General features: G+C 45.3%; 1 protein-coding gene across 2 annotated transcripts in view; it reads right to left on the bottom strand.

The window, feature by feature from the left end:
* Positions 1 to 978: 978 nt before the first annotated feature.
* Positions 979 to 27,551, bottom strand: part of ZMYND11 (zinc finger MYND-type containing 11) — a 78,035-nt gene continuing 51,462 nt past the window's right edge. Inside the window, exons 10-16 of one of the 2 annotated variants that reach the window (XM_066585318.1) lie at positions 25,511 to 25,588; positions 25,172 to 25,290; positions 23,442 to 23,649; positions 18,084 to 18,152; positions 14,520 to 14,798; positions 10,025 to 10,210; positions 979 to 7,088 (exon numbers count right to left, since the gene is read on the bottom strand). In XM_066585318.1, coding sequence (XP_066441415.1) covers positions 6,966 to 7,088; positions 10,025 to 10,210; positions 14,520 to 14,798; positions 18,084 to 18,152; positions 23,442 to 23,649; positions 25,172 to 25,290; positions 25,511 to 25,588 — 1,062 coding nt within the window. In that variant the 3' untranslated portion in view covers positions 979 to 6,965. The remainder of the gene's footprint in view (positions 7,089 to 10,024; positions 10,211 to 14,519; positions 14,799 to 18,083; positions 18,153 to 23,441; positions 23,650 to 25,171; positions 25,291 to 25,510; positions 25,589 to 27,551) is intronic. The other variant, XM_066585319.1, reaches the window with a different exon arrangement.

The raw sequence follows: 27,551 nt of genomic DNA, 5'->3' as shown, positions 1-27,551 counted from the left end.
TGGGAGGACATGGAGAGACCTGCCTCCCTGTATTCCCACAATCAGATTACTTTCTTGAAGACCTAAACTAAACAGGTCTGCCTCGTGCAGACACTAAGCTAAAAACTGATCAACATGGTGCCTGCAGGAGGGATATAGCTGATAGGAGGAGTTAACACTTTCTGCTTCGTGTCGCCTCCTAGTAGCAGAAGCTATACCCATGGTCTTCACTTGGTTCCCCAATGATACGGATGAGAAACACCAATGTAGCTCAATAAAGATGTAAAGGGGGTAATAAAACAACAAAAATAGAGCATTTAAACTAATAAAACAAGAAGACAGCGAAGATGCACTAAAACCTATAAAAAGTTTTTTAAAAAGTCAAAATCAAATAAAAGCAGCAGAATGTGTAGACAGAGAGCCTCATTGTCACAGTTCACATTGTGCTTTAACCAACAATGGTGAATATTGCTTGACGTACACATCGTCTATAAGTGACGAAATGTAGTTCAAAAGTGCATAACTAGGTCTGACCTCCATCACTTTTCTATACTTTTTTTGTTGTTGTTGTGGGACAGAAAAGAGTTGCATTCCACAAAAAGAAACTGTATGTTTGATGTGTGTATTATTTTATATTACATTCAATGGAAAGTGAATGGAAATGTAAAGCTGTATTATTTACATATGTTTAGGCATTTGAGGAAAAACACATACGTTAAGCAGAACACACACAAAAAAATAGTGTTCAACTACAAAACGTTTTTTAGGGGCCTCAAATCAAGTGGTGATTCGGTGTATTCTAGAACACTACCTGTGCTGTTATCTACCAGGAGTCCAGCGGGTAAACTTAGATGAAAGCTGTCGTTTCCCTCCTCGTTGGCGATTTTCTTTGCGTTCCCTCACCTGCTACCGTATCGCAATGAGCAGGACTGAACAGGCACCTGTAAAAAGAATACACTGCAGAAAAAAAAAAAGTACCTTTGACAAGGACAGCATGACTTAATTTTAAATACATTTATTAACAAATGTTAACACATATTGCTAGTAAGAGCAGCTTACAAAATGGCAGAATGTGTCAAAGAACTAGACCAGCCACGATGGATAATTACAATGTGCATAGTGGCCAAGCTTAACATCTTAGTACAGCTTAAGAAACAGAAGTGAATTCGCTTTTGTAGTAACGGTCTCAAAACATTTTTTTCTTTTTTTTTGTCCTTTTTTTTTTTAAAGTTTTTAAACTTTAACTTACAACATATACAAAACCAGGCCACAATCTTAATTGTTTTTTGTTTTCACACAGATTTGATTCTGCAATGTGCAACCATGTCAAAAAGACACAGGAAAAGAAGCCCAAATAACACAAGTCTTAATCTCATGCAGATAACCATTATATTGTATGTTTCTTGGAATGATATTACATCAATGTATTTTTTTTTCTATTTATTTCACAATACACTTTTCATTCATAGGTCTGGATCGATACTGCGGAGAATATAAAAGTAGGTGTTCTGCCAGGATTGTACTATAACCCGTTTATAGCTTTGGAGTGCTATATTCTGGATGGATGGATGGACTGAGGAAGATGTTGATGTCACCTTAAGGAGAGTGCAGTCACGTCATGCTGATTTTACGTATGAAGCTGAATATATTAAAAAAAAAACAAAAAAAGCCACCGCGAGAGTCTATGTAAAATCTGACGGTCCAATCGAGGCATTGCGTTCCGTAGGAACCGGAATCTGGCTATTTTATTGACTCTTACCCCTTCATCAGTATCCGTAATGGCTCCCCAGTTGGCGTTTTCTAATCGCTTGCAATAAATATCAAAGAGCTAAATAAATATGTACAGTTCTTCGTCGATATTCTTCCCACCGATTAGCTAGCATGTTAGGTTTTTCTACATTCCTGCTCAGAATCCTCACATAAAAATGTAAGAAGTGGAACTCCCATCCCTACCCCCTCCCCCCCCAAAAAAACGTAACATGAACTTCGTTTGACACGTGAAAACATAAGATATATGACAATACGATGGTGACAGATGTGGCGACTGATGGGGTTTTTAAAACAGCTTACGTGAAAAATCTTTTTACGATCGATCCATTCCTACTGTTAATGTTCTTTAGATGTTGCGAAAACGGACAAATTTACAAGAAGACTGGCATGCATTCATTTTCGGGGTGCGTGTGGAGGAAGCGTCAAATGCTTCACTGAGTTCTTTCCGAAAGTCACTGCTGCGTGGTTGAGTCTGCAGACGTTAGGGACTCCGACATCGAAGCGATTCCTACTGGTTTCTGGTAGGTTGGGAATGAATTAAAAATGCTTGAAAATATAAAACTATTCCATCACTTCATGATTTGGTTTAGTATCTCCTTTGCCAAATCAATGGGATAGAGACCATCGTTGGTGGGCTGGAAGTAGACGCCTGCCTTCGCCACCAATATTTTGGCTCATACAATCCAATACGTCATTTCTTTAATTCTCACCCAATCCATGCTAAAATGAACAAGAAGGCAACTGTGAAATGGTCTCAAACAGGTTGTGTAGGAATTGGAAAAAAAAATGGCTGCCGTTCGTGCAGCCTGTAAGAAACCGGTCCTAGGGTGTAACTAGATGGGGTAGTAGGCGGGGCCATAGGCAGAGTCTACTGCCTGACTGTTCATTCCGGTCAGGCCGATTAACACCAAACTTGACAGTAATGAAAAGTGACGTGTTAAACTGGTCACACACTTCAGAAAATAGTAGGCCGAAATAACCAATCGCCCCCCGTGACATTCAAGGCTATATTTTTACATCTTTCTTCACTGACTTTTTTTCCCGTTTATTGGGGGTAAAAGATTTTTTTTTTTAAACATTTATAGTTTTTAACATTTATAGCATCCATAGGAGCCGCATCCATAAGAGCCCCAGTTACAGGGGAAAACATTAATAGTCAATGGTAGAGCTGATCAGGGTCTGCTAGGACTCTGCAAGCTCTGCTGTAATAGGGGTCTCTCAGCAGTCATTCGATCGCCGGCTCGCGTAGTGGAAGTTATACTTTCAGTTTCTTCTACTTATCACTTATTGAGCGCTATGTACCGTGGAAAGGAAAAGGCAGAAGCGGTTAAAAAAAACGCTTCCCCCTCCGGGTCCTCAGCTGTAACTAACAACTGATAACCCGACCTGCTCCTGCTTGATTGCAGGAGCAGAGGCTTTAATCTGTCCGTTAATAAGGCATTAATGTCTCCCTGTCCAGTGGAAGAGCTTCTGTCACAGCTGCTCCGAGCACAGAAGAAGCTTGTAGCAGTTACTTGACATTCACTGTGCATGTGGCTACTACCAGCTTCTTCCAGGTTCGGCAAGGGGGCTACTGAGTGGAGTGAGTGGAGCGTGTGTGTATAACTTTAAACCCTTCCCGTATAGGTACGTCATGGAGTGGCAGGGTATTATGAAGAGAGGTTGCGGGGCAACCTCTCTTCATACAGTGCAGGCGTCAGCTGTTTATTACAGCTGACACCTGCGGGCAATAGCCGCGATTGACAGTTCGCGGCTATTAACCACTTAAATGCCCCAAATGATGTTCGGGGGTCCCGCACGCCCCCCTGCGGTGAGATCGGGGGAGCCCTGCAGGTGTCATGGCAGCCGGGGGCCTTTCAGAAGGCCCCAGGGCTGCTTTACCAGACCGCCTATCAAGCCATCCCCGTGGGGTGGTTTGATAGATTGCCTGTTAAATGGCAGTATGACGTAATGCTATATAAATAAACGAGTTATGATTTTTTTTGAAGGGGGGGGGGGGGGGGGAGGAAAAAATGAAAATGGAAAAAGAGGGACTGCGTCATTAAGGGGTTAAAGAAGTGAATATAGGTGAATTTATTCCAAACTAGCTATATATTTGGGAATTGCTTTTATCTTTGCTGTAACTGGCGAGACCATTTGTATGAACGATCCCAAGGATGATCGATTGACAACACTGGCCGATCGATATCCCAAATATGTATGGACAACTTTAAGCTCTGCCCCCACCTCTTGTCTAGAGCTACATTCAAACAGTCTTAGTTACATTCTAGAACAGGTTTCTCACAAGCTGCAGGGATGACGTCCATTTTTCCCTATTTTCTATAGAACCCTTAAACTAAAAATCTATTGTTTAGCCTTTACAGCTCCTATGCAGACCTGCGTTTCTATGGTTACAGACTACAAACAAACCCTGCGTAGTCAGATTCTGCATCATCACTTAGGCTCTGTATTCCTTGACGAACGCCACTATATAGGCACAGGTCGGCTATTGATTCTCATTTGTATACCGCGCGAATGGTTGTCAACATGTGTCTGTCAGAACTGTAGACACAAAAACAATTGATTTTTAATAAAGACCATTTCCAAAGTTGGTTCATTTGCTATTTTTAAAGGGAATCTTTTATGTCTTATTCTCAAATGCTCCAGGGTTTCAGAAGAAACATACTTTGAGCTCCATTTGGACGAGATCTTCAGAGTCATGGGGTGGGGAAGGTGCTGGCTTCTTCCCGTCCAGATGGCTCACAGTGACAGCTCTCTCCCTGTTTGTGTATAAGGACAGAGCTGTCACTTTTGATGATGTGGGTGGGAAGAGTCCAGTGCTGGGCCTCCTTATGGCTCCAAGCTCCGTTTGGAGTGGATCTTCAAAGTATATTTATTCCGCCATGCTGCAGCATTTCAGAATAATACATACCTGCCCTGCAATGTACATACATGTCCCACATTTCCGGATATCGGACAGTATGAACCAGATGACAGGTTCCCTTGAAAAATTAAGCTTGGTTGCAAAGTTGGATCTTTCTTTAAACCAAGTGCAACCTATGAACTCATCATTGGGTTTGTTCACAAGATTAAGGTTTCCATCCTATGCTGTTGGCTATTTAGTACAATTTACCATGCACATACTCATTGTATTAGCTTAATATGGCAGTGGTGCCCTGATATTGTGCATACTTTGTGTAAGGTCTTAAACCCCGCGACAAATAGAAATCGGATACTTAAAAGTAAGTAAATAATAGAATAACCTATCCTTCGTATATATGATGCTCCAGTAGATTCAGGACGTCAATCAGAAGTCCCCAGAGCAAGAGGATTCAGATAGACAGCCCCCGGTGACAACAGTAAATGCCTAGCAGTAGTGTGAACAGGTGAACTATTTGTGTAAAAAAAAAAAAAAAATCAAGTTAAAAAACCCAAAAAGGTACAATTAGGGCACACACGAGGTCTTCATAAACCCTGTAAGTAGTTGTCCCAGGTTGATTTTTGCTTTGCTCTTTTGAGTGCGCCTCCATAGGACTATGAACTGTGCAAATTGTAATGTAATGCCTATGATCTATGATAAGATTACCTGTATTTAAAACTATGCGATCAAAAGTTAATATATTTAATTTCTTTATAAAAGTTATATATTGAGGATAAGTAATGAACGTGGGATATACTATACAAATAAAATAGGCAAGAAAAAAAAAACATTTCTTGCTTTTTGTGAACCCTGTTCCCCCCCCAAAAAAATCTTAACACCCCCCTTGGTACAGAATAAGTAAAATATCATAATGCCTTTCAAAAGCAGAAGGAACGTAATAATACAAGCTTGACAGGTTTTCAGATATTGAAGCTTTGCTTAAAAGGGGTACTCCCATCACAGCAAGTGATCCCCTGTTCACAGGATAGGGAAGCATTTTCTGATTTGTGACGGTACACCCCCCCCCCCCCCCCCGCGCGCTGATCTCGAGAATTCAACTCGGACTCATCTTGAAGTATGGGCAGAGGAAGATGAGCATGTAGACCTCCGCTCCATTCACTGTAATGGGACCGCCAGAGATGGCTTAGCATTTGGACTCAGCTATCTATCATCAGCGGTTCCATTCAAGTGAAGTAAGCTGAGGTGCACATGTCCTTCATTACCCACACTTTATGACGTGCTGGGCTTAAATTCTCTGCCTCAATGGGGAAAACGGCTGGAAACCTGAAAAAAAACCTGCAGACCTAGAGCATCCCGATGTGTGTGCAGCTGAGGATGCGTATGTGCACCTCCGCTCCATTCACTTCAATGAGACCACTAAAGATCGCTGAGAGCTTGAACTCGGCTATCTCCAGCAGTCCCACTGAAGTGAATGGCATGGAAATGTGCATGTGCGCCATTTGTTGACCACACTTCGGGAAGAGTTTGGCTGCAATTTCCAAAATCGGTGAAGGTCCCAGTGGTTGCACAACCACTGATCAGCAAATTATTCCCTTATCCTGTGGATAGGGGACTACTTGTTGTGGTGGGAATACCCCTTTAAAAAGTAATAACACCCCCCTCCCCTAAAGTTTTTTTTACATTCACAGATCCATCAGAAATGACTTGCACCGTGCATTTGGCTCACTGTGTATTCATCACCGCTAAAAGCTAAAATTTGTGGTCCAGGGTTACTTGGTAAGACCAAAACAGGGTGCTTTGTTTCACTCTCTGGGGAGGATCAAGCCCTGCTGCTCGGCCGACGTACGCATGTTAAACATTATCTTAAAAGGTTAAAACATTATAAAAAACACAAAATGCCTCGAACCTGAAATGCAAGAATCAACTAGAGAGAAATCTACCGTGTATCAGCAATAATTCCATTATGAATGTAAAACGTGCTTCCGACTTCTCGTGTGTTAGTACAGGAAGGAACGACCGCCTAACCTTGGGTGTGTTCAGAAGAGATGTCATGCACTTATCTGGGTAAAAAAAATTTAAAAAAAAACACACACTGCGGGATCCTCTGGCAGCAAACAGGTTAGAGAGACTGAATACAAGCACTGGGACGATTGTGCAAATAGGTCTTGGTGGAGAAGAGTTTTCAGCACTTCAGTACTGGAGGGCGTGCCATCGGCAGAGCTTCCAGTACTGAGCAAACTAGGAGCTGCTTCGGAAATGGTATGCAGATAGTAAGCGGCATCTTGGAAATTAAAAAACAGAACACAAGAGTTTGAGGAGAGAGATCAAGGAGACGATACAAGAGGGAGGGGACGATTCATCTTTTCCTGCGACAGGTTCTCTTGTGTTCAGCGTGCCAGTGCTCCTGCTGGCATTTAATGGAGCAGTAAGAGGTGTTCCAGCAGCAGTGGTACATCGCCTCCTCTTCACAGTTGTAGCACTGAGGGGGACAAAAGAACACAATCGTACAATTATAAATGTCAATGGCCAAAAATAATACACTGAAGTTGCAAAAGACATTGGAACAGACTTAAAGGGTTTTTCCGGGGAGAAGACTATTTATGACCTATCCTCAGCGAGAGTCTCTACTCTGACCTCTGTGAAGTGGTCGACGCTTGTAACTGCAGGGGCGGCTTGCGTTGATTTCAATGAGGATAGGTCATCATTAGTATCTTCCCCAGAAAACCTCTTTAAAAGGGAATGTCCAGCTTCTAACTATGGCTGACCCATCCTTGAATGGGAGCGGCACCTGCAATACCAACTCCGGGGGCTGCAAAGTGTACAGAGCTGTCTGCTTCCGTCTTCGTACACTCACACAGCAGATCGGCAGCAGGTTTCAGGCAGCAGATCCCCGCCGATCAACTATTGATGGCCTATTCTGAGGCTAGGTCATTGATAGTTAGGAATACCACTTTGAAGGGGTTATTCAGCTTCTATCTTATAAAGCAATTACTGTATGTCACAAAGCCACTCGCTGTCAAGGAAGGTGGCAGCATACATGGTGAAGTTTGATATACAAAAACTTTATTCTTCCATGTTTAAAGTAGGACAGGCAACGTTTCGACTTGGCTTGACAAGGACCAGGATAGTCCGAAATGTTGCCGGCCCTATTTTAAACATGGAAGAATAGGTTTTTTGTATTTTAAAACTTCACCATGTATGCTGCCAGCTTCCTTGTGCACATTGTGGATCACTGAAGGGATCTGAAGGTTCTAGTTCCCGAAGCGGCTGTGGATCTGTTCCACCTCATCCTGTTTGGATTTTTCTACTGTGAGTGCTGTTGCATTCCATACTTCTATACAAAGCTGCTCGCTGTGACGAGAACTGCAGAGCAAGTCCATTCAAGTGAATGGGGGGGGGGGGGGCGCTGCAGTTGTTGGGTGGTGGAGTGATCTGCTGTTCAGGGAAAACTTAGACGGGGACTGCGAACTAATGCAGCGCTGCGACCACCTTCATTCTCAGGGTCAGTCCGGTCCCAGAGGTCAGACAACAATCTATCATAAAGTGATTAGCAGCATGCAATCACTTTATGAGATGGGGAAACCCCTTTAACCTCCTAAGGACAGTCCCTATTTTTTTATTTTCGTTTTTCCCCCCTCACTTTCAAAAAATCATAACTTTTATTTATGCATGGACGTAGCTGTTCGATGGCTTGTTTTTGCGGGATGAGTTGTATTTTTCAAATTGGACTATTTAATGTACCATATAATATACTAGAAAACTTTTTCACGTTTTTAAGTGGAGTAAGGGAGATGGAATAAATCCTCCACAGTGCCACCTATTGAAAGGCAGCATTCCTTCAAGCCAAAGTCAGACTTTTTATACAAGCCTTGTTACAATGGCCAGGAATTAAAAGCAAAGCCAGACTCCATGTACAGACAGCTGTTTCAGGGTTTTTGCCCTTCATCAGTGTACAGTACGAGTCTGGCTTTGCTAGTGAGAAGCCTGGGACGGGGGTCTGAAACGCTATCTTTTCTCCTTAGGGAGAGCAACTATACTAGAAACTAAGTGAGGCGACTCAAATGGCCATGCACGCTCCTCTGGGTAATATGCAAATAAGGGAGATGGAATAAATCCTCCACAGTGCCACATATTGAAAGGCAGCATTCCTTCAAGCCAAAGTCAGACTTTTTATACAAGCCTTGTTACAATGGCCGGGAATTAAAGGCCTCTCATTAGCAAAGCCAGACTCCTACTGTACACTGATGAAGGGCAAAAACCCTGAAACAGCTGTATGTATATGGAGTCTGGCTTTGCTTTTAATTAGTTTCTAGCATAGTTGCTCTCCGTAAGGAGAAAAGATAGCGTTTCTGACCCCCTTTAAGTGGAGTGAAATGGAAAAAAAAACAACAAAAAACCACTGCAATTTTGTGATCATGCTATATAATGCAATACCGCTGTATTACATTATCCTGCAATTTGACAGGCATTCTAGCAAGTCACACCACAGGCATAGCTTGGTAGGCAATTAGCCATTGCCCCAGGCTTCTATGGTAACAGAGCAGCACCTCAGGATTGCATGCCAACACGAGTGGGAGGGGAGGCCATTCAGAACCCCCAAACTTCGATTAGGGGGTTTTAAATGCTGCTTTCAGAACAGACAGTAGCATTTAAAGAGTTAAAAGCAGCGCTCACGCTGATTATGACTGTTGCTGGTGGGTGTCAGCTGTAAGAAACAGCCAGCACCCGCATTGTATGGAGCGGGTTCGGCTTCCATTCCCCTTAATACAAACCCCAAACGCACAGGACATGACTGTACATCCTGCGTCATTAAGAGGTTACAAGGTATGTTCACAAGTGTTGGATCTGTTTTCTATATTCAGCAACAGCAAAATCTGCACCAAATGATGTAGCTTTTGCCACAGGCAAGGCTTAATAGGCTTCCACATATGTCAACCCATAGCACCCTGCCATCACGTTGCGGGGGAAGCTGATGAGGCAACAGGAGGCTCTGCTCTGCATGAATGGCTTAGTTGCCTACATCTAAGTGGTTGAACAATCTGTGATCGGAACCAACTCCAATAGTGCCCATTGTTAGTGGGTGGCAGATGTTGAACACAGCCAGCACCTTCCAGCTATGGAATGGGCTTGGCTCCTGTGCCTATTCTATACAACCCCACGACTATTTTGTGTTATGTGGTTGGGAATGGATTAAATGGTAATTGGTTACCAGGACAGACCTTTAAGAACAAGTCAGCAGATGCTCCGGCACCCGTTGAGCTGCACCCTTAACTTTTTGCATAAATTTAGCACCAGTTAGGTGCCTATGTTGAAGGTCTCTATCTTCGCCTTCACCGTCCTTCTCACTAGCGCCGTCTGTCGTAAGCAAACAGTCTGCAGCCCTGACCTATAGTGAATAAGGACTGGGCCTCTTACCCACTGCTTCTTCTTGGTCTGGGATATCAGCTGCTTGTGTTGTGCCGCCAGCTTCTTAATTTCTTCAACAAACTCTTCCTTGCACTTTTCTTTTACTTGTTTGCACTTTCTATCCATCTCTCCTTGTATATTCGCCACGGCTTTGTTAACGGCTTGCCTCTTCTCTTCTTCCATCTCTGTTCGTAGCTGCAATGAGAATTTAGATGAAATGGATTGTTTTCTACTAAAATCTGTGCCATTTCTTTTTAAACAAAAAATTTAGCTGCTGCCAGCGAAGGGCAAAACATGACTGAAAGCGGCATTTCCATCACGTGACTGGAAGCCTACCGATCATAAAGCAACGTCATATTCCAAACTCAGGGACCCCCATCTAACCTGAGAAAGAAGGAGAACACAGTGCTGCAGACCCCTTACAGCTCCATCACCAAACAGCTGTGCCCGGGCCACTTGCTGCGCAGGGCAACTTTAGCACAACTGTATTCAAGAGAAGGGGGCCGGATGCCCAACTGAGTGGGTGACCCTTTTGTTCTCATAGCCTAGCAATACGGCCATGACTTAAGGATATGGGAATACCTCTCTAATGCAAAAGTTCTGATAACAGATCCATTCCCTGACTAAAGAAGAATTGAGCAGGCTGGATGATATCTAGTGGCCACATCCTGCACTTCCATTATTTGCCCTCAAGCCTCTTGAAGGTCCTGCATAACGGTCTTCAAAATCCCGTCCGAATCTGAAAAGGCACAAGAGTCGGAAGGTCAAGAAGGTCTGACTACTTGGCCTCAACTTGTGCCCCTAGTAGCTGCGAGGCCTTGACTTCAAACCCCACAGCTGGCCCTCTGAACCGGATCTAAGGTGGAGACAAATGTCTGACCAGCTCCTCCCTGCTATTCAGTCCCCCACCGCTGCCCTCACACGTGAAATAGAGGAAGTTAAAGTGAACATTAGCCTCCTAAGACGGGATCTCCAAAACCTGAGAGACAGTGCAAATATGGGAGATGGAACAATACCTCTGCAGTGCCACCTATTGGATGGCAGCATTCCTGCAAATCCATGCTTGACCCTTTATACAGGTCTGTAGAGCAATGATTGGGAATTAAAAACCAAGCCAGAATCCATACACAGGGAGCCGTTTCGGGGGTTTTGCCCCTCATCAGTGAGCAGTAGGTTTCTGGCTTGGCTAGTGAGAGGCCTGTGATGTTGGTCGGAAGGTTAACAGCTCTCCTTAGGAAGAGCATCAAAAAGGTGAATGGGGAGACTTATAAGGTCACTCACCTTCTTGGTGCTCTCCCTAAGGAGAACACCAAGCTTTCACATAAACTGGCAGAAATTCACATTTACAGATACGAGAACGGTTCATGGTTGAAGAGATCTGCCACCACCAGAGACATGACAAATATTTCCCACTCACTTCCTTATCTACAAGCTACATTTAAAGCCCCGTGTGCCCTTCCTTTGTTGGTTGCAGGGAGAATTAATTTAGTTAAAATTATAGTACTTCGCTAATTCCTATAGGTCCAGCAGACGCAGACAATGTAGTCCTACAAAAAGTTTTCTTTCCCCTCTGTGTGGGGAAAATCTTGAACCAAATTGTGTCTAGAAACCCTACAGTGTCCCAAATACACGGCGGGAACTGCCCTTCTTAACTTTAAACTTTATTATGTAGCAAGTCAACTATGATACATATGATCCTGGCTTTCTGAAGCCCCCTGCCAAATGCAGACCACCACCAGATGCACTTCCTATCCAAAAAATCCCTTTGGTCTGTGCCAAAACACTCAGATTTGTACACTAGACAACCATTACCTATGCATAGACTAGCCACCTGGCTCTGGCAATGGGGGAAACAGATAACTGGGTATAGAGGAAGTTCTCTTAAAACTCCCCTTTGTGGCAATGGATCTCTTCCACAACTGTTAAATCTCCCAGACAGACAATACTGGGTTGGTTATGGCTTCACCTCTAGAATACAGCACTGCCTGTGGCCAGTGAGCCTTGCGTATCTGTATTTCCCTAGCAGCGGCGTCAGCACAGATCTCTTCACTTCTGGGTCTGCTGTGCTCTGTGCATGGTCCTCACGGGTCGCTGCTGGACATGCGCAGTACAGGTTTTTTTTCTTTCAAACTCCTACTTTCCCACTGATCTGCAGCACGTCCGCAGTGTCAGCTGCAGGTGTGCCACGGATCAGGCGACTTCCATTGACTTCAATGGAAGCTGTCCATGCGGGATCTGCCCAAAAATGGAGCACGCTGCGATTTGTTTTCCGGATCAGGAGCTCCATATATCAAAACACATCCTTAAATTAACTTGTAGACACCCATGCATTCCTGTGGGCGGCTTGATTTGCAAATATCCCACAAATCAAATTTGCCCGTGGACATTGGGCCTTAGGCTCCATTTATGTATTTGTGTCTTTTGAGCAACTACAACAAATGCACCAGATTCTCAGGTCCGGTTATTATAGATTTTTGCAGCTTAGGCATACGCTTCATGCGCAATTTCTGGAGCCTCAGAAGTCGATCCGCCCGTGGACATGAGGCCTCAAAGAGGTTCTCTTTATGGCTTGGACACCTAATGCAATGAGATGGATGGATAGGCGCCTCCTATCTTCTCCTGGGGGTGCAATATTGGTTGATAATACAATACTTCCACATGTAAGAATAGAAAGTGTCCCGATAAATTCCCTAAAATATGGGATACTTGATGCAGCTCCCAGCAGCGATCCGTACACAGAATGCATTCCAGTATTTACTGGACTTATTACAGCCGCCTGCAGCTCCCCGGACGGACTAATCTATATTAGATTAAACTACATGTTATTACTAATGTTGATTTTTATATGGATCTCTCTTAGATTGTGATCGCTTAGTCATACGATTTTTTTATGCCTCTCTACCAACCACTATGTAAGCGGTCACTAGTGTTAAATCGGTTAAGGCCTCTTTAACCCTTTCCAATCCACTGTCTGACCTCTGAAGACATTATGATTTCAGGCTGTACAGCTCCGATGTTGGAAGACGTCCGTTGGGGTTCTCTTACTGTATATTGCCAGCCTCTCTGCTGTCGGAGCCTATCCAACGTTTCACCTCATGCAGTACTGGCTTTAGCCAGCATATAGCGCCGTTGTATAACGGCAGAAAAGGAGCAAGCCCCCTAGGAAAACCAGGATACGAATTGGACTGGAAAGGGTTAACACCGGTGACAGCGATTTTTCTCGAGAATATCATGGCAAAATTGCGTCTGTTTCTACAAATTTTTCAGCGATATTGCTGTTTTTTTTGGACCGATCTCACATTGCGATACACTTGCGCAATAAAAATTGTGTGATGTATTTATTGCAAGAGTCAATAGCATTTTCAAATGTTAAAAAACACATTGCATCGCACAAAAATTGAAAGTTTGTGCGATGCAATAAACAAGGAGGCTTCATATGGAGACATGGGCTACAAAAAAAAAAACCCACATTGCAGTGATTTGTTTTCCCCGCAACATAGCATCAGTCACAACATTGCTAATGTGAAGCAACCCACTGAAAAGCATGGGCTTCACAAATATGCGATTTCTCGCGCTATCGCGATTTTGTGGCGTGTGTGAAAGCAGCCTTAAGCTGCAAGTGTTATTGTATCTGCTATTTTTCAATAAAACGGGTTTTAAAAAAAACTTAATGGGTTAGAGCGACATGTTAAAAGTTTTGATCAGTGGGGGTCCAGGTGCCGAGACCCCTACTGATCACTGAAATTAAGGGTCGGTCTGCAACGCTCACCCAAGCATTATGTCCCTTTAGCTGCCTATCAGCTCCTTTTGGCAGCTAAACACGAATGCATAGAGGTCTATAAAATTCTATGCATCTGTCATCAGCTGCTGAGATGAGCCAGCAAGCAACTAAGACAGCTGAAGGGGCGCAGCTTTTGGGTGAGCACTGCAGCCCCTTCCTTTCAGCAATCAGCAGGGGTCCCAGCACCCCAGCCCCACTGATTAATACTTTAGACGTGCTGCTCTAACACATCAAAAGTTTTCAAAAAGTGCAGCTACTTTTTAAAGGAAGTCTGTCCCTTGATTTTAGCAACGTAAGCAGGTTCCTTTACAAGATGTGGAACAGGTGCATGAAGATAACTGTACCTGAGATTAACTCCAATGCCAAAATATCCTGGTATGCAAATGACAGCTAAGCTGTCTAACGGGCGGTTCATCTTTTGCAGCGGTCTCTCTGCCTTGTTTAGTCAAAATACGCTTCTCCGAGTCTTGGCTGATGTACGCAGCTCTGGCAGCTGAGGACGTTGTGCGTTTCAGAACTCTGCAACTGCACCGCCCCCCCCCACCCCAAGTCTTCACTTTCAGCAGGACAACCGGGGTACCACAAGGAGAACAGCGCATGTGCATGAGGTCACTTGTGAGTCAGTGCGCATGTGCGGATCCCCTAGTGTGGCGCAGATTTTCTGAACCCGCTGCACTGAGAATACACTAAGTTTACAGAAGTTTTTGTTTTTTTCATTCTCACCTTTTCGCTGGCTTCCCGCACGGCTCGTTCGGTTTCCCTCTTGTTGTCTGTGCTCATTCTTTCTTTGAAGTCATTGAAGATCTTACTGTACTTGTCGTGACACATGTTCTGGCACGCGCTGTCATTATTGGTCTGTGTGCTGCGGTGTGACATTCTTGGGGACGAGGCACTTTGCTTCTTAGTCTGTGTACAGACAGACACCTTTTCAACTGGCGGTGGCAGAGGTGGGATCTCCTGGCTTGAGCTCACGGCTTCGGTCTCAGGTTCTGGTTCCGGGTCCTACAAAGGAAACGGAGTGGATTAGATTTACAGTACGTGAAGCTCATGTTTGCTGACGACGAGGTTCACGGCACGGAAATAATTGTTTATCGGATTTTGAATTGTCTGAGTCTTAAAATAATTTTTTTTTTTTTACAGATAGAAATAAAATGTACAATAAAGTGGAAGCACTTGGAATCGATTCCTTAAAGCACAGGTGTCAAACACAAGGAATCCGGCCCGCCGCCTCATTTTCTGTGGCCCGCCGGCTGTGCAGTTGTCAGTAGGCGATCTTCTATCGGCTTGTACTGTCTAGTGCAGACAGTAATAGAGGAGTGCCGATAGCACACTGACAACGCCCCGGAGGAGGGAAGAAGACTGCAGAGAACATGATCTCTGCAGCGAAGAGAGCGACACTGAGGAGGAGCATCTACAGAATCGTGCGCGTCTGTGCAGGTGTATGCGCAGAATGGCGCGCGCCTGTGCGGCACTGGCCACTAGGGGGAACCTTATTACCAATCGGACCACTGTGGGGTTCACTTTTACTGTCTTACAATTAGAATCGGCCCTTTGAAGGCAACCATAAGGCTGATGTGGCCCTCGGTGAAAATGAGTTTGACCCCCCAGCCTTAAAGCATTCCTGACCAGTTTCTGCAGTTTAGTCGAGAACATTATCCTGCTGATAGAGGGCATTGCCATGCAGGGATACCCATCTGTACAATGTTAAGTAACAAAATGATGCCAGGATAACATTGCCCATCACACAGGATATCACCGCCAACCTTGTGGCGTTTTCTCATGTCAGGTCACTCTCGCAGATAGCATTGCAAGACAAAGTGATTTTACTGCCATTTTCGGTCCCAGCTCACTGCGTCCGACAGCGGTTGTGATGGGTGAGGAGGTGCATTAAAAAGCATCAAAATAAAGCAGACCGCTCTCGAAAATCGCGGCGTTGGAAAACGCTGCGATCAAGTGCATGTCTGCGAGGCCCCATTGAAATCAATAGGAGAGTTATATCATGATTACCATGGCATTCAAAACACCGCAGTAAAAAGTGCATGTGTGAGAGTGGCCTCATGGTGCGGAGAATATAACGAGAAGGGTGTGATCGAAGAAAAACTTACAGCGAAAGAGGATCCTGTGGATGGAAACAACCTGTCACTAAAAGGGGTCAAAAGAGGATGTCAGGAATCGTTCTGATGAACAGGCGCTGCACAATCAAGAGCTTCAACATACAACACCGCTGCTAGAACGAATGTATCTGGACACACAGCTCGTCATTCCTTAGCATGAATGTGCTATAACAGTAAATGACCACTTCCAGCGCCATTGCGTCTAAGAGAAACGGAAAACTGACACTCCAGTGGGCAAGAATTAAAAAACAAAACGCTGGATCGTTCAAATTTGAAGGATAGCCTTCAACAGAGCCAACGATCGAATGATAATTTGTTTGTTTATTGATCATTTCATGCGAACATGAAAATAATTGTTGGCTTGTTCACCAATCATTCATTCATTCATGCTCATTTACTGGTACAGTGAATGTGAATTACTGATCGATTTAGGCCTCATGTCCACGGGGAAAGTCAGGCCCGCTACGGATTCTACATGGAGAATCTGCAGCGGGTCCCTCCTGCCCCGCGGACATGAGGCATTAAAATAGCAATTTAAAAGAATTAACTCACCCGCAGCGGACTGGGAAGGCCTTCTCTTCCTCATGGCCGGATCTTCTTTTTCGGCCGGCGGATGAACTAGTCACGCCGGCGGCACGTCGCCGACGTGCCGCACGCATGCGCCAGGCACATCCGCCGAGCCGAAGCAAGAAAGATCCGGCCGTGAGGAAGAGAAGACCTTCCCGATCCGCTGCGCGTGAGTTAATTCTTTTAAATTCCTATTTTAGGTCTCCCGCGGATCCGGACGGCTTCCATAGGCTTTAATAGAAGCCCGCGGGAGCCGTCCCCGCGGGAGACCCGCACGAAAATGGAGCGTGGTCCGGATTTTTTCATGCTCCATTTTAAAAAAAAATCCCTTTTATTGACCATCCGCGGGTATTTATATACCCCGCGGGTGGTCAATGCATCCCTATGGGGTGAGGATCCGCAGGCAGGAGAAGAGTTAAAATCCGCTGCGGATTTTAATTCTTCTTTTGCCCGTGGACATGAGGCCTTAGCGAGCGAACAATATATCTGCTTGTATAAACAGGCTGCACAAGCAAACTCTTGCGCGAACAATACATCATTATCTCTAAAGCTGGGTTCACACAGGGCGGATTTGCCGCAGCAATTCCGTCCGGAATTTCACTGCGGCAAGTCCTCCTACGGCCGCTAATCCCGGAGTTAGCCAGCCATGTGGACGAGATTTGTCAAAAATCTCGTCCACACTGGAAGGCCAATCCATTGTGGCAAAGCCAGCGCTCCAGCGTGGATTTCCTGGCCACAGCATGTCTTTTTTTTCCCCCATTGCAGCCGCGATCCTCTCTTCCCTTTCCTGGTGGAAATATCGTGTTTTTTCGCTGCAGCAAAACCGCAAGATTTCCGCCAGGAATACGTCCCATGTGACCCCAGCCTAAAAGAGCCTAAGGCCACCTGCAGACGGCCGGATTGAATCCGGCTGCGAGAATTCTCGCAGCGGGATCCGACTCGAGTGTCTGCAGAGAGCAGCGCGGGCACTCACCTCTCCCGCGGCCCCGGCTCCTTCATGTGATGGCTGCTGGGCAGCCGGCGCATGCGCAGAGTGGAGCCGGCGGCCGGGCAGTGACGTTTCTGTGCGGGGCTTTGCGAGCCCCGCACAGAAATAGAGCATGCCGCACGAGATTTTGCGCAGCCAAATTGCGGCCGTCTGCATAGGATTGCGTTTGTTAACGCAATCCTATTGCAGCTTCCAGCGGCGGAAATCCTGCTATTCCGCCCGTCTGCAGGCGGCCTTACCGTGAAGTGATATCAGAGTGATTTTATTTACACTTTGCATTACTGTACATTGGGTTTAGTTAGGTTTAGATAAGAGAACAATACTTTTTTTAAAGGGTTAAGATAACTTTCTGGGCCGTTATATCACAATGAAGGTAAAATTTCCTTTATCTGTACAAAACACATAAAAAGTAACTGAAATCTCAGAAAGATCCATCAACGTTACATTTATTCTTCACTTCCTCATCCCCATTGACTTTGGTTCGAGGAACCCCTGAAGAGCCGACTCGCTGGCTGTAAATCCCGATCTGTTAATAACCTTCATCTCCATACACACTATTATATTATTGTACATCGGCCGCTATGTCTGAGGTTAGAGCTGCGGAACGCTGCCACTTACTTCCTTCTTGGGTTCTACATTCTGGCTGCGACGCCCCTTCTTGGCTCTCGGTTCCTGAGTTGCCTTCTGCTGGAGAGATTAAAGATACAAAGTCAGTGTAATCCCGCTGACATTACACAGGGTGCCGACATGCTTTTCATCCTGTAGAAATGGACAGCGACAAGATAATCTTTAAATTGTGCAGAGCTCGTCGGCGTTCTGTTTATAGCTCGTCTGGGTCTCAATTAGAAGAGCGCTAGGAAACGATTCACAGACTTGTCTTGTTGCCCAGACAATATATCTCTTTAGGTTTGCCACAAACTAGGACACACTGTGAGGAGGTTGTGTGAGGACTGCAGGTGTAGCCCAGGTGATCCGTCGCTGCTGGAGCCGGGCGCCTATAAATACCAGCGGAGATCACGGGGACAAATAACACGACTCAAAAGCGCCAACAACGGGCATTGCATATTTTATGTAGAACGATGGCGACATCACATGCAGCGACTTACAGCTTTAGGGTGCATTCACACGAATGTATATCGGCTCGGTTTTCACGCCGAGCCGATATACGTCGTCCTCATCTGTAGGGGGGGGGGGGGGGGGGGGGGAGATGGAAGAGCCAGGCGCAGGAACTGAGCTCCCGCCCCTCTCTGCCTCCTCTCCACTATTTGCAATGAAAGGAGGTGGGATGGGGGTGGGGGCTAAGTTCCGAAAATTAGCCCCACCCCAGTTCCGCTTCTCCCCATTGCAAATAGTGCAGAGGGGCGGAGAGGAGGCAGAGAGGGGGCGGGAGCTCAGTTCCTGCCCCCTGGCTCTTCCATCCTCCCCCCCCCCCATGCAGATGAGGACGACGTATATCGGCTCGGTTTTCGTGAAAACAGAGCCAATATACGTTCGTGGGAATGCAGCCCCACGCACCTTTTCTCTACGGCTATTAAACCAATCTATTTTCCGGTTCTCCATGTAAGGCGTTGTCCCACAGAATTAACCCTTCAAGGACATGGTCCTGTTTTGCTTTTTTATTTTTGCTTTTTACTATCCACTTTCAAAAAAAAAAAATCTAAATTCTAAATAATCTATTTTACTGTTGATGCAGCCGTGTGACGGGTCGGGTTTTTTTTTTATGTTTGCTGGATGTCCTGTAGTTTCCCCTGGTACCATTTTGGAGGGCATATGACTTTTTGAACCCTTCTAATTAAAATTTTCCTTCAAGATGGGGCGACTCAAAAAGGGCAATTCTGGCATTGTGTAATTTCTATTCTGAAGATGTAGGATAAATAATGCGCTACTTTTGATTGTTTTTTTTATTATAAATATAGAAGGCGGGGGTGGGGGGGTTAAACTTATAATATCCTTTATTTTTTACAATAACAACATTTTTCTCACTTATTTTTACTTAATAAAAAGTTGCCATAAGGAACTTGAACTTTCGATCGTTTGACAGTTGATGGGATTTCTGCCAGCATTCTATCAAGACAGTCCACAGACCCATCTTAAAGGCCCAGAGTTGTCATGGCCACCAAACGGCACCTTGCTATTTCATTGTGAGGTGTTCGCTTGGGACCTCTGAATGCCAATCAGGCATTTAAAGGGTTAATAGTTATCATCATCATGAAAACTGTTGTTTGTTGAGGCTGACAGTGTAGGGAGCAGGCTCGACTCCCAATCCTGCTCCATACAAACCCCGTAAACTCAGGTCTTTTATATGTCCTCGCCGCTAAGGGGTTAAAGAGGTCTTCTAAAGGCCCATTTATGCAACGATTATCGCTCAAAAGCCATCTTTTGGCCGATAATCGCATGTAAATGTGCTCATCTTTCAGTTTGCTGCATAACGATGGATTTCAGTTCGGCTTGAAATCCGTCCTTTAGCAGAACAGCTGATGAGACGGACCGCATGCTGTGCTCTGCCTGGGGCGAGCTGATAACAGGTGATTGCATTGTCTCAGCTGTTCTCAGCTGTCAGCCCCCCTGGCAGAACAAAGAGAATTTATTCAGAGAACAGCAGGTGGTCCTCTGAATAAATTCAGCTCCCAGCAGCTCACATGCTACTAATTGGTACTAATAGGCATTACTCACCACTCCGATCCCCCGCTGACCCAGAGCGCCTGCTCCCATCTTCACCGCTTCTCTACGTCTACTTAGCTGTGGTGGTGGCGTGTACGTCTACAGATGTGACTGCTGCAGCCAATCATTAGCCTAGGCAGTATACTTCTCAAGACCATTGGGATCAGTCATGTATAAGTACAGACAGGTCATCACTGTAGTTTGCCAACCAAGTCCAGCAACTGGGATGGAAGCGGCGGTGCTGGACTACTGAGGTAACAAGTTGTGAGTGCAACTTATTTTTTTAACTATCTGCTGCCCTCTCCCCAGTTGTACAATAACTTGGAAAGCCCCTGCAACGTATATCTATTCACAGGATGGGGGGGGGGGGGGGTAACCAAGTGATCATTGCAAGCTCCACTGATTACGAAAACGGCAGTCTGGCAGGTCTCCCAATAAATGCAGCAGTGGTTGAGCATGCACACTACGGCTCCAACCATGTCAATGGGAGCACCAGAGAGAGAGTAAGTGCTCTGCTATTTCCACAAGTCTCACTGAAATGAATGGAGCGATAGCAAGCACGCATGACCTGCGCTCTATTGATTTGGGGGGCTTTGGGATCTCCGCTTTTGTGACCCACTCCTTAAAGTGACCCTCCAGGTTTCAGGACAAATTTCTGTCCCAGTACCAGAGGGTGTAATTACCTGCAGTAGTTGTGCTCTGCCGTCTTGGCACTCCAAGTCGCCATTTTTCCTTGCTGTGTCTTTAACTTCTCACAACCTTACCCTGTGATCAGTTTCAGTCACCATTAGCATCGCCATCTTCTTTATTAGTTGACTTTCCTCCAGTTGCACTTGCATAGCCTCCTCTTGCTGCAGCCTCCTCTTGCAACAACTGGTTCCGCAATTCCTCCATACTGATAGAGGCTGTCTGCCTTTTCATTGGCGTCTTTGAGCTGGGACCTTCACCGCTTGTGCCAGCGCATCCTCCACCATATGTGACAACACGGGGGTTACATATCACGCCAAACGGTCACTTCTCTTCTTTACTTGCACTTGATTCACACAATCTTTAACAGCAACATAAACGACTGGGTCTCCAGATAAATGATTGCAACAACAAAAGTCTCTGTTCCAAGTTTTAACCCTTTACAGTCTGTAGGGCAAGCAGATTAATACTCAGGTGAGGAGACCATATAAGTCCATAGAGTCTCACAGACCTGTGAATGTCCAGAGTGCAGCTGGTCCTCAGTCTGTCGTGCCTTCAGACCCTTAGTCCGAGGGCAGGTGTACTTCAGGGGTCCTGCTACCTCTCGCAGCGCCTTGTCAACAGCGCCTCTCCGCTCACAAAGGGAATCACCGCAGCCTGGATCTCCCAACCACACACCTCTCCTAGGTGTGGAGGTGAGGGGCATCTCCCTGTCCACCTCTAGCCTTCTTAGCCACACACAGGGCCTGGCAGCTTTACAGCTCCACTGCGCTGACACACTGGGCCTGGCAGCTCTGCATGCTCTCTCTGCAGTGGGAACAACCCTTTTTTATAGCACTGACCACACCTGCGTTTTCCCTCTTGTTTCAGGCATCAGACTGATTGTCTGTTGCCCCCTACAGGCCATCCTCTGTAGCGCACCCCTACTATATTTTATATATAAAATAAATTTAAAAAAAAATTATATAAAATCCTGGGACAGAATTTTGTCCTGCAACCAGAGGGTCGCTTTAAAGAGGTTTTCACATATTATAAAGTTACGGCATATTGTGGGGTATATGCCATCACATTATGAACAGTGGGGGATCGGTCTTCTGGGACCGCCATGAATAAAGGGGACTCGGTACACGCTTAGTGCCAAGTTCCCTGTACAGCGATACTCTTGATCACCTGTCTGTGCAGGGACTGTAGAGGCTTCTATTCACTGGAATGGGGTTGGCCTGCAGTTCCATCTTCTTTCTCAGGAGTGGTCCCAGAGGTCAGTCCCCACTCATCATAAAGTAATGGTGTATCTTAGTGCTATGCCATCATTATACCCCCTTAACCCCTTGAGTGGCGGGTTTCCTACCACCCTGTCGTGCCCACCAGGGCAGGTTTTTTAAAATGGTCTAATCATTGAATTTCAACTAATTTTGCAGTTGCGTCTCAAGAGCCATAACTTTTTCATTTTTCCATTGACACGGCCATATAAGGGCTTGTTTTTTGCGGGACAAGTTGTGATTTTTTAAACAGGGGGGAGGAAAAAAAGAAATGGGGAAAAAAGAAAAAAAGGGGCCATGTCATTAAGGGGTTAAATAATGTATTAACTTCCTTCTCTGGGTCATTACGACGCACACGGATACCACATGTGTGATTGTATTTTTGATTTTTTACAAAGTAAAGGGAGACAAGTGTTTTTATTATTTTTTTAACAATTTTTTAACTTTTTTTTAATTTAACATTTTTTTTTTTTTTGTCCCTTTAGGGGACTTCCACAGGGACCCATCAGGACCCCTGATCACATTCTGGGGGTCCGATGGTGACAGCCCTTTACATGCTGCAGTGACAACCCTTTACATGCTGCAGTCACATAGACTGCAGCATGTAAAGGGTTAACACAGCAGAGATTGTAGGTTTTCTCTGATCTCTGCTGTAAGAGCTAGTACCTAGCTGTCCTCTGACAGCTAACAACCAGCTCTCCCTGCCACAGAGACCATCGGCTTGCTTCTGACAAGCCGATGGTCTCTATGGCAACCTGTAAGCAAACCAGTGCAGGAGGTTGCCGACATATCGGCAATGTCTTCTGCTGGTTTTTCAAAGCCCTTGCTTTGTTCTCTGTGGGTCTGTGCAGGCAGAGCACACTGTCACAGCTTGTGGCATTGTGCTCTGCAGCTCCCATAGTGATACATAGCCCGGAAATCTTCCGGGCTATGTCACTATGAGCAGTGGAGCTCGTCCCGGAAAATTTCCGGGCGTGCCACTCAAGGGGTTAAAGCTACCTTCCAGTGTCAGGACAAAAATTCTGTCCCAGGACCAGATGGAGAGAAGAAAGGGGGGGGGGGGTATATTAACTGCAGCTGTTCTTCCTCCCACTGATCCATTGGTTTTCGCCTCAGTTTTTGTCCATCCAGTATGTCCACTGCAATTATCTAGCTACTTAATACACACTGGACACTGGTTTCTGATGTCATGAGCAGCGCTACCCAACCAGAGAGAAGATATAATATATTGGTAGTGGGGATTGAGTAGTCCGAATATTGCGTCAGCCATCTTGGACGGCCCACGAAGGGACCAGGAACCAGAAAAGTCACACTGTGTCTAAAACTTTGAGCTTCTGTTAAATAAATGTACTTTTTGCGACCCACTTGCCTGCTCATTACTAGTCGAGGAGATACTTGATTCAGCTTCTTCCTCCCCCTTATCTTCTCCTTTGGATTTCCAGAAGCGGCCTTCACGTAGGAAGCGTTGGTGCAGTTGCAACTCATCACAGGCTTTCTTCCAGCCCATGCTTCTCTTTACATGGAGCTGATGAACATTAACGGTAATTTCCTGAATATTCTCTGATGGAATCCAGGCCCTGTGATATAAGGGACGTGTCACAATGTATCACTGTTGGTTATGCAGAACTGAAGTCAAAATAGAACGTAGAAAACAAAGACTTGGGACAGTTTTGTGAACTCTCTATTTTTTGGCTTTTCCTCTCTCAAATATCAGAACTCTTATTTTTCCGTCGATGTAGCAATCCGAGGGCTCGTTTTTTTGGATGAATTGCAGTGTTGAAGGATGCTACGTAGAGATGAGCGAGCATACTCGTTAAGGCGATTTACTCATGAGAGCATCGCCTTTTTCAAGTACTTGCTGGCTCGTCCCTGAAGATTTCGGGGGGGGGGGGAAATCGGGAGGGAGAGAGAGAGAGAGATCTCTCTCACTCTCCGCCCCCCGCATCTTCAGGGATGAGCCAGCAGATACTCGAAAAAGGCGATGCTCTCTCAAGTAAATCGCCTTAACGAGTATGCTCGCTCATCTCTACTGCTATGTAAATGTACCGTATATTGGACTGAAAAGTGGAGTAAGGGGGGGGGGGGGGAAAAGCAATTTTGGCACCTTGGAGAGGGCGGGGGTCTTGTTTTTATGGCGTACACACTGGCAAAAATGACATATTACCGTAATTCGATGGGTCAGTACAATTATACCGAATTTATTTAAATGTTTCTTTATTATGCTACATTTAAAAAAATAAAAAAAATCTTAAAACGAAATTTTTTGTCGCCATCTTCTGACCGCCATCATTTCTTTAGGTTTACGTCGACGGGGTTGTGCGAGGGCTCGTTTTCTTTTTTTTTTTGGAACAACCTGTGGTTTGTTATGGGGTACCATTCTGGGGTGCATACATCGTTCTGTATTTCTTTCTGACGACATTTCTGATGCGTTATTCTGACAGATCGGACTTTTGTGGACGTGGTGATAAAAAAATGAAAATAAAACATATTTGGTATTAGAAATATGCAAAAAAAACGCTTGATTTTTTTTACTTTTAACAGTTTTACAATAATAAAAACAAAAACTTTAAACTGATTTTTTCTTTTTTTGTGTGAACTTGTGATCGTTTGATCACACATACTATATACTGCAATACTTCGGTATGCAACATGTAGCATTTCCGCCAGTATTCTATAAAGATCGGCCAATGGCCTATCTTAATAGGCAGAAATATATATAACAGCCCTGGGGACCTTCAAAAAGTTCCTAGCTGCCATGACGCCTGGATAGCACCTCATGATCTCACCTCAAAGTCAATCAGAACATTTAAATGATACTGTTGGAATGGACAGCGGCATTTAGGGTTTACGGCCACGATCAGCCTTGCGGCTGGGTGTCACCTTACAGACTGCTTAGACCGGCTGTGTATGGAGCAGGTCTGGCTGCCGATTCTGCCCCATACATAAACTGTGCACCCATTACGTACATATACATCCTGTGGTACTAAGGGGTTAAAGGGGTTTTCCAAGTTAAGCATAGGTGACTTTTACAGCCAATCACTGCCCCCGTGACTGACTGTACATGGTAGTAAATCAACAGCTCCCAAATTCCACGAATACCTCTGGTGATGATGGCCAAAGAAACGAACATCCACTTGATTGTCTTCTTTCTGCATGATTTTAGCAGGCCAGAAGCCAAAGCCCTTCATCTTGGCCCATACCAGCTCATGATTGGGAATCTGTAACCAGACGCAGTTTTTGGTTAGATCAGCTGTTAGGAATATACCGTCGGTAACAAAGAGAAATCCATAACAGAAGAGGAGAACTAAAGGGTGTTGATAAGACCCCATGCACGGTTCACATGCCATCGTTTCGCCACGGATCCCACTCCAAGTGTCAGATCCACGTCGTGTGCATACAAATAAATAGAGCAGACGTTTCCTTCACTCATATACGTACACAAGGATAGCAGAACCAATTGTCAGGCCGGGCATTCGACAAGAAGAAGCAGTTTTTGCACAGCTGCAGCTCATCCAACTGAAAGAAAAACAAAAAAGAATACAAAGTCATAAGATGCCAATAAGAAATGCAGGAAGGGTCTATTGTCCAAAAGAAGAGAGTGCAAGGAAGAAGGGGGACATTACAACATGATTGGCTGTGGTCAGTGACGTCCCTGCTTTTACTAAGCGCTTGTGTTGAGACGTATCCTGTATGTTACTTACGACATACATATGACAACATACACTGATCTTCACCAATGTGATGACCGGTCACAAACTGTGTGCTGTTATTTCGCAGCGCTCCACCGTACTGGATGCTACGGTTTCTGTTCTGCTGCTTATGTAGTGGCAATATATGCTGCAGTGGAGTTTAATGATTGTCAACTTGCTGACTCAAGTATATGACTAGGGTGGGTTTATACTCTAGTTAGGTCCGTGCGCCATTGCTTTCAACGGGGCCACCGCTGCTGCCGGTGGCCCCATTGAAAGGAATAGGCTGTGTGCAGTGATTTTCGGGTAAGGGCTTTAAATATAAGCCCTTCTCTAAAAATCATCCCAAACGTGTAAAAATAAAAAAAAATACTCACCTCTCTGCCGCTGTCGGGGCTCAGGCACGTCAAGCCGCTTGGTCCTCCGGCAGTGCAGTGAAGTTCTTTAGCAGGCGGAGATTTAAAATCCCCTCCGGCTGAAAGGGCTGTATCTGATTGGCTGAGCGCTCAGCCAATCACAGGCAGTGCTTAGTCATTCATTGAACCCCTGACCAGGAAGCGCTGGGGAAAAAAACTATAGACAAGTGTGCAGGAGCTGCGGAGAAGAAGTTTGGTGGAGCGGACTGCGCCTGTTAGTTGATATATTGTGGTTCTTTTAATGCAGATAAGAGTTTATTTTACGGCTCAAACAAAATTTCCTACTGCAAAAGTTGCATGAAACAGAAAGGAAGGCTCCATAGGGAAACATGGGCTACAAAACATCGCAAATCACGGCTCTATAAAGCATGCCGCGATTTTGTATTTTTGCAATGTAGCTGACTGCAAAACATCGCTAATGTGAAGGAACCCATTGGAAAGCATGGGCTTCACATACATGCGATTTGTAGCACTGCCGCATTGCAAGATTTTGTCACCCGAGTGAAATCAGCCTAAAGGGAACCTGTCACTTGCCTAAAGCATCACAAACTAATTAATGGTTCAGTTAGTCAAGGGGACAAGGAGTCAGGTGCTGTATTTTTACACTCACCCGTTTTCTGCGTTGGTTGCTCACTACTGAAGTCTGAAAAGAGTTGGATTTTCATCCGGCGCACAAAATCCCAAGTGCGTGCTCTTCCATAGACTTGTACAGGATAGCACACACAAGGGACTCTGAAGAGTCGGATTTTCGCTTACGTGCGGACTTGAACAGCGGGAACCAGGGAAAAGGCGAGTATAAAATATACATTACCTGGTTCCCTGTCAAATGCCCTAACAGCACAATAAGTTGGTTTATTCTGCTTTAGGCAGGTGACAGGTTCACTTTAAACTCTACCCTCACCAATGCATCCTGAATGCAGCAGCCAGGCTCCTCTAACGGTCCTACAATGATGCCTCTACCCTGTGCTAGTCACTGCTCTGATGCCTCCACCCTGTGCCAGTTCTTGCATTAATGCCAATGCCCTGTGCCAGTCAGTACAGTGATGCTTCCAGCCTGTGACAGTCACTGCACCATCGATGCCTCACACTTGTGCTAGTCACTGCCCCAATGCCTACACCCTGTGGCGTACACTGCACCAATGCCTCCACACTGTGCCAATCACTGCAGTGATGCCAACACCCTGCGTCAATTACTACAACGAGGCCTCCACCCTGTGCCAGTCACTATATTGATGGCTCTACCTTGTGTGATTCACTATATTGATGCCAACACCCTATGCCAGTCACTGCACTGGTTGCCCATCAGCTATAGAATATAATTTATACTCATCACTTTCATCCATAAAGCCATCCACAGTGCTGCACCGTCCTATA

Source organism: Eleutherodactylus coqui, chromosome 12 (assembly GCF_035609145.1).
Source record: "Eleutherodactylus coqui strain aEleCoq1 chromosome 12, aEleCoq1.hap1, whole genome shotgun sequence".
Taxonomy (NCBI): domain Eukaryota; kingdom Metazoa; phylum Chordata; class Amphibia; order Anura; family Eleutherodactylidae; genus Eleutherodactylus; species Eleutherodactylus coqui.
Note: the sequence above shows the minus strand (reverse complement) of the source record. Positions and strands in the feature narration are given on the sequence as shown.